General features: G+C 43.5%; 1 protein-coding gene across 1 annotated transcript; it reads right to left on the bottom strand.

Annotated features, from left to right (window-relative positions):
• Nucleotides 1–6,408: 6,408 nt before the first annotated feature.
• On the bottom strand, nucleotides 6,409–7,243 carry LOC124234495 (alpha-defensin 1-like). The gene is made up of 2 exons (XM_046651843.1): nucleotides 7,069–7,243; nucleotides 6,409–6,521 (listed from the first exon to the last, which is right to left on the bottom strand). Exons 1-2 carry the CDS (start codon nucleotides 7,241–7,243, stop codon nucleotides 6,409–6,411), a joined length of 288 nt encoding a protein of 95 aa, XP_046507799.1.
• Between the last annotated feature and the right edge of the window lie 112 nt (nucleotides 7,244–7,355).

Here is a 7,355-nt window from a genome sequence, read left to right as displayed (position 1 = left end):
ATCTTCAGGGCAAGGACAAACACCGTGCACACATCTGTAACATGGAAACCTGTGGAGAGAGGGCGTGAATTCCCCTGACCTATGAGTTCAGAATTTAACATGGAATGAACTTGACCATGCTGTAAAGAATGGTGCAGGGAAATGAGCCTGAAAGAAGATATCCAACGTATTAAGGCATCAACAGATCTGGTTTTGGAGGAAGGTTTTGTGTCCCGGGCTATACCAGAGAGCAGATGATGCTGAGAGGTCCCGGTTACTGCTGGTGACAGCCAGGCAGATGGGGAGCAGGGAGGGCAATATGGGCCTTTGTCAACACAAATAGCCGGTGTTGAAGGGGAGCCGCAGGATCAGAGAGTGATCAAAGGTCTGGCCGTCAAAGCCCTAGCCCAGCAGCACACAGACGTCGCATGTTAGGGTAGAGCCTTCTCCGTGGCTCATAACCCTCTGCTCCTGCTCCCCTCAGACTTGTATCCACACAGGGCTGGATGCCTCTCACCCTCCAGGGAAGCCCGGGCTCCTCTCTCCCTCCTGGGTGCTCTCCCCCCTCAGGAGGCTCCCAGCCACGAGGACCCCTGCCTGTTGGCTTCCTGTGTCTGCTTCATCTTCAGTGCGTTTCTCCCTCCACTCATCTGAGACACATTTCATATGTACCCACATTAGATTTAGCAATCGTAATCCAGAAATTGATAAAATGTAAATACAATTTACTTAGAAAAACTCCTATGGAGGGACTACTTGAATCTTTTTTTTTCAATTGAAAAATCTTTGAAAATGCTGCCAGAATAGGCATAGCTAACCAAAATGAGTTTGACAATTTAAGGTATCCTAAATATACTTTAGATCCTTTCTTTTATTTTTCCTTCTATTTTTTCTTGTTACAAAATCAATTCATGTTTAACATAGGAAAGAAATCCAAAAATATAGATTAAAAGACAACTCTCAGACCCAACTGTAACCCAGCCCGTCTGAGAACTACTGTTTCCTGTAGAGTCGTTGGCACCTGTTTGGCATCTATTTATTATATTTAAATAAAAGTGATATCATGCTATGTGTAGTTTATTGACAAATGGTGATTTATCTGCTGCATTTTCTATTATTAGATATGTGGTTTGTATGCTTTTTAAAAATTTGCTGTTTTGACAGCTGGCCCAGGAAAGACTGACTGATAAAGAATGAGACATCAAAGAGCAAAAGGCAGAGGAAAATAGCAAAACACCTCAAGATTCTGAAAAACTGACAAAAATGGTTAAATACTGTGATAAGGTGATAAAACTGGTTAGCATGTTTCACAAATGCTAAGGCTGGAGACATTAGGGACGAGGATGTTTGTTTCTGACAAATTGTCACGTGAGCTGACTTGTTTCGTTCACATAGCATCTGTCTCTCTCTCTATGTTTAAGCAGGTTGTCTGGCAACAGACTGGTGGGAAAACTCGTTTTCCAAGCAGGGCCCTCCAGCTTCAGAAAGCAAAATCTCCCTCATCTGTAGTAGATGAAACCAAGATAACGTCTCCTTTCTCCTACTTATTCCTCCCTCCCGTCTGGCCTCAGTTTATCAAGGAACATTGTTTCTTTATTGTTGGTTTTTGCTTTGTTTTATTTTTTAGTATAAGTCTACACTCTGGGAAAGTTTGTTCTTCTCCAAGAAGCACTCATTGAGCTCATTCTCAGTTAGGGTCCCTGGAGGGAGCTACAAATGTCCTCTACGATATCGATATCGTGCAAAGGAGTCCCTCCCCTCCTCCCCACACGGGCAGGTCTCAGAGGAAGGGCATTTGAGAGGAGTGAAAGGCTCCCACACACTTTCAAGGTGCACTGCAGTGGCTCCCAGCCCAGAGAAGGAAGGGAGGATGCCCAGAGGCATGTGGAGGCAGCTCAGGAATGCAAATCACACCATGTGCTTCTCCACCCACTCTGGGCATGCACATGTGGATAGAGTCTTACAGAAGTGAGCATCAGTGACAACCTTGAAAGGGAAAATGAATCATTACAAGTCTTGGGGTGTGTCTGGGAGGAGTTTCAGAGCACTCCAGTTGGGGTGGTGCCATTTCTTACATACCTACTGTACTTTCTCCCTGGGGCTGACTCTCAGCCTCACAAAATTTCAGAAAGAAGGTGATGGTGCTCACTCATAGCACTAATGTTTGCAGAGACAATGTCAGAAGAGATATCCTCCGTGCTCACTACATCAGGAGGGCTGGGTTTGTTCTGATAACTTTGCTAGGTCCAGCTACAGGTGCGAGGATGAAGACCATCCCTGGCATCAAAATTTGATGTCTGGCAACCACAGGTAGCTGTGAGCCTAGCAAAGGCTAGACTTACAGATATACACAGTAAGGGGTATTCCCAGCTCCTCACACCTTGGAAATTCAGGAAAACCTGGCGGCAGGCAATCTAGGAAGTCAGTATTGGGTTCTCTGACAGCGAGCAGCAGGAACGTGGTCACTGAGCTGCTGTCCAGGCCGGGCCTACAGTGTGGAAAGGCTCACAGGCGGGTGCAAACAAAGGCTCAGATTTCAAGACACAAGGGAAAAGATCTGAGGGTGACCTTGAGGGCTGGTTTGGTGGCGACCATGACGTGACTTTGAGCCTGAAAGCTTGGGGTCTGAGGTTTTTAAAATTAATGTTTAGAGGATATTTTTTATTATAAGGGAAATAAATGAAAAAACAATAACTTAATCTTATTTCTCACCTTTAGGTAATTTGGTGGATAAGTTAAGAAAAAAGGAATGATGTATTTCTTCAACAAATATTTATTGAGTTTCTGGTTTCTTCTACGTTCCAAACACTATTCCCAGCACTGAGGATACAACAGCTAACAAACAAGACAGAAATCCCTGCAACACAGGGCTCACTTCCTGGTGTCTAAGAGAGAGACAGGAGTTGAGAGAAAAATATAAAATCACAAAATAGTATTATAGGCTGAATCGTGTCCCCTAGACTTCACAAATTGAAGCCTTAATACTCAGTGCCTCATTTAAGACAGTATTTTGAGATGGAACTTTTAAAGAGGTGACCAAGTTAAGATGAGGCCATTAGAGTGGGCCCTAATCCACTCTGAGGGTGTCCTTATTAGAAGAGGATATTTGGACACACAAAGGGACAATGACAATAGACAATGAAAGGGTAGAGAGATAGAGAGAGAGAGATCGCCAGACCTACCTTCAGTATCATTTGCTCAATTAAACAATTTTGTCTCTGAGGCCAACATCACTCCTTGAATTCCCTAAATATTTAGACCCAGAATTTATTTTTAAGCTAGTTTTAGTCAAAAATCTGTTGCTGGCATTTACATTAGTCCCAACTATACATCTATCAAACATCAAAAAAGTAGAAACAGAAGCTCGTTGTTAAGAAATTCTTTGGGATGAGGAAAAAAGCTCAGGGACAGACACAGAAGGTGCCTACTGTTCCCTCCAGGCCTTCGATCCATGTCTTGAATTTTTGTGCATCAGTTGAAGAAGCCAGATGACAACAATGCCTGTGATCGACACCACTAAGAGGTGAGACCCCAAGAGATGCTCCTGAGAGTGATAGGTCCTCTTCTGCAATAGCTGGAAACAGGTGGCCTGGAGGAAGAGGAAGCATCTGCCAGGTTCCCGGGGAGGTGGATGAAAGGAGAATTGGAGAAGTTAAATTTGAGTTAGAATAGGCACATCAAGAGGTCCAGATAGGGCTATTGCAATGCTCATTCCTCAGACTGCAGGAGTTCTGGCTGAGTGATGCCTGTGAGTAGGACCTGAGCCCTCACAGCCTTATCTATAAGAGCTCCGTGCTGTAATCACACTTGACCTCCCCATCCCCACATCCACACACATTCACATACTTGCCCCTTTTGCTTTTGCTCTGCTTCCAGATTCTCCTGAAACAGAGTAAGGTCTAGTCTAGGGGTCAGTAACTTATGGTCCATGGGTCGTGTCTGACCCTCCAACTGTTTCTGTGAAGTTCTACTGGAGCACAGCCAGGCTCATCTCTTTCATGTTGTCCATGGCTGTTTTCCAGCCTAAAAGACTTTTCCACATGTCTTGAAGTCAAAATTCTATGGAAAAAGAAAACCCTTGAGAGGCCATTGAGGCCAAAACTTTCAGTTTTCAGATGAAGAAACTGAGGGCCTGGGAAATTAAATGAGGTATTAACAGTGACATAGTTGTGCAATCTTGAGACCAGAACAGTCTCTGTTCTTCCTTAAAACACTGATGCTGATATCTCTCACCTGGAGCCTCTTGAGCTGAGTTTTCATCTTCCTCATAAGAACGGTAGCACCATGGCTCGCTGTTCCAAGTCCCTTCAAGGCTGCAATCTCATCAATTTTCTCTAAAGTAGATTTTACACAGTTTGGAAGTGATGGTGTCTAGATCATGAACTTTTGAGTCAACAGATCTAAGACTGACTACTGGTCACCATGTACCAGGTATCCCTTCCTCATCTCTCAGATCTGAAGTTCATCTCTTTCCTGCCTCCTGGTGGGACAGCTGAGGCAGTCAGAGCAATGCTGACTCAGTGAAGTGAATCATGGATATTAACCAGTATCATCCTATTTTCTTGATTCTAAGATGGTATCTATTACACAATTATAGATAGCTATCAAAATAAAACAAAGCAAAACCTCTATCGCATGACATTTCCATGTAGATCAAAGACGTCTTTAAATTTTAAGTTCATGAATTTTGGAAAAAAAAATATGATAGAGAATACAGTGGAAAGAAGATATTATTGCACCCCTCTGAAGAATGAGAGCAAAGTCGGACTTGGGGGACTGAGAAGATTGCCCAGTACAAATGAAGGTCCTGTGTGGTGGTTAAGTTTCTCTGTCAGCTTGGCTAGGCCGCAGTGCCCAGGTACTTGAGCAAACATTAGTCTAATGTATCTGTAGTGTGTTTTGTGAATGAGATTAATATTTAAATAGGTAGACCTTGAGTAAAGCAAACTGCCCTCCATAATGAGGGTAGACCTCATCCAGTCAGCTGAAGGCCTGAATAGAACAAACACGGACCTCCCCTGGGCTGGAAGGAATTTTGCTCACACACTGCCTTCAGACTTGAACTGCAGCATCAACTCTTCCCTGGGTCTCCAGCCTGATGGCCCACCCTGCAATTTTGGACTTACCAGTCTCCTTAATCACAATTCCTTAAAATAAATCTCTCTGTATATACACATCCTGTTGGTTGTATTTCTTTGGAGAATCTGACTAATGCATGCAGTTTAGACAGACACCATTGATTTGTGTGGTCACCTGATTTTCTGCAGCCGTGCAGGTCTGGATGTCAAACAGCTGACTCTCCATCACGAAAGGTACATGGTGTGTCTCCAGGATGATTCAAACTTGAACCCCTGGTTATTATCAGGTGAAGACCTTTTTTGTAATAAAATGGTTTCTTTTATTATGTCATGGTACTCTTAATCCCTGCCTTTTATAGAAATTTTAAATTGAGATAATTGCCTTTCTGATAGATAAGATGTTCTTTAATTTTTTGCATGACTGTAAGTGTATGAGCAATTGTCTCATCATTATGATGGATTGAGTTGGTTCATTAGCATTATTATAAACATTTATTTCTTGCCAGAATTTTATTAAAATTAGTAGGGGTTTATTATCATTAATAGTCTCAATGTCTTTGAAGAGGTGAAGAGTTGAGACCAACTCCTTCATTGGACATTGGCCTAATCTATCTTTTGGGGTGCAAAGGACGAGCCACTATTTCACTGGCCACTGGGCATGACCACCTCTACGGACTAGCTTCTGGACTCCCCCTCTGTCTGGGCATTAATTGAGACCACTGATGCTGGTTGGTATTTTATGGTTTTGCTACAGTTCTTACTTTTTCCCGACTTGTAGCTCAGTGAAGCTTTTGTTCATTCTCTCTTATTGAAACAGTTAGAAAAGAATATGTATCTATACATAACATACCTGCTTAAAGCAAGAACAATATTCATATATATCAATGCCCTCTCACGTCTGAAATTTAAGGAATAAACATAGCCTATTCGATCCACCTTTCCTTGAGTAAACAACATCTTCTGGTACTTTTCATAGTTACTTCCTTCTTTTGAGTACCATTATGAATGAACCAAATTTTACAGATAAAAAATTGAAATTAATAATTATTTTCATTTTTGCCATTTTTGTTATTGCGGTATGATGCTCTAATTTTTCAGCACTGAGACTCAAACACCAGTAAATTTAACGAAGACCATTTTGGGCAGAATTCTCTATACAAGTGAACCATAGAAATAAGCCATGTGAAAAGGCAAAAAAAGGAGAGAGTAGAAAAATGCCAGATACACTGAGTTTAATGCTTAAAGTTTATTTTGGAGAAGGCATTAAGAAAAGGTGGAAGGTACAAAGAGTAAACCATTTTCCGGGTTATCAAATGGAATCTCGCGCTGCTTTCAGTCTCCATGCACAAGCTCAGCGACGACAGCAGAGCCTGTAAATGAGGCCTTGCCTGTCTCTACAGGTCCCAGAGTGGCGTTCACCCAAACGACAGCTCCAGGGGCGTCTGCACGTGCAGACGATTAGTCCTGGAAGGCATCAGAAGGAAGGAGAGGGTCAGGCAAAGGGGAAGGAGGGAGGGAGTGAATGTAGAGCCAGCCTCATGGGGATGTACTAAGAGGCGATGTGTGTGCTTACAACAGACAGTACCAGCCGTGTTAGGGTGGATAGAATCCAACTTTTTATCATAATTCACATGAAGTCTTACCGGGTACGTATCAGCAGCACAGAATTTCAATTTTTTTTCTGATCCTTGTCTATCATGTACATGTGTATTTCCTGCCTTCTCCAACGATCCACCTCTCAACTCAGGGTTACCTACTCCTCACCCCACCTCATCCACAAACCTAGTTTGATCCCAACCTCCATGTACTGAGGCCCTTGTAACAGCCTGTTTATTCTCTGCTGATGAAGCTGCTGTGTTGCACATGCCTGAGTCATGGACTCAAACCCTTTGGTGTACAAAGAACCCTTGAAGAACCTCTGAATCTAAAGTGCTCATTTTCTAGAGATTTCTTGGCTAGTTTGTGGCACATTGGGACTGCAGACCCCATGGTAAGATGGCTGATGTCTCACTTTTTGAAGCCTCTCGAGCGGAGCGTTCATCTCCTGCAAAGGAGATGGTCATGTCCTGGGCCTCGGCCCCAGGCTGGTCCTGGGCAGGAACCTGGTCGGCTGTCTCTTCAAGACTCTGAGTCTGGACCTGGAGGGCCAAGAGGAGAAGGGCAGCAAGAAGGGTGAGGGTCCTCATGGCTGGGAGTCAACTGGAGGTCAGGATCTGGATGGGAGAGCAGGAGCCGGTGTGGGTGGGGAGCACAGAGTCACCTGTATTTATAGGTCTTAGAGGAGGAGGCTCAGAGACA

The sequence above is a fragment of the Equus quagga genome, unplaced genomic scaffold (assembly GCF_021613505.1).
Source record: "Equus quagga isolate Etosha38 unplaced genomic scaffold, UCLA_HA_Equagga_1.0 81206_RagTag, whole genome shotgun sequence".
NCBI classification, from domain to species: domain Eukaryota; kingdom Metazoa; phylum Chordata; class Mammalia; order Perissodactyla; family Equidae; genus Equus; species Equus quagga.
The sequence above is the reverse complement of the archived record's forward strand: the minus strand, read 5'-3'. Positions and strand labels throughout refer to the sequence as shown.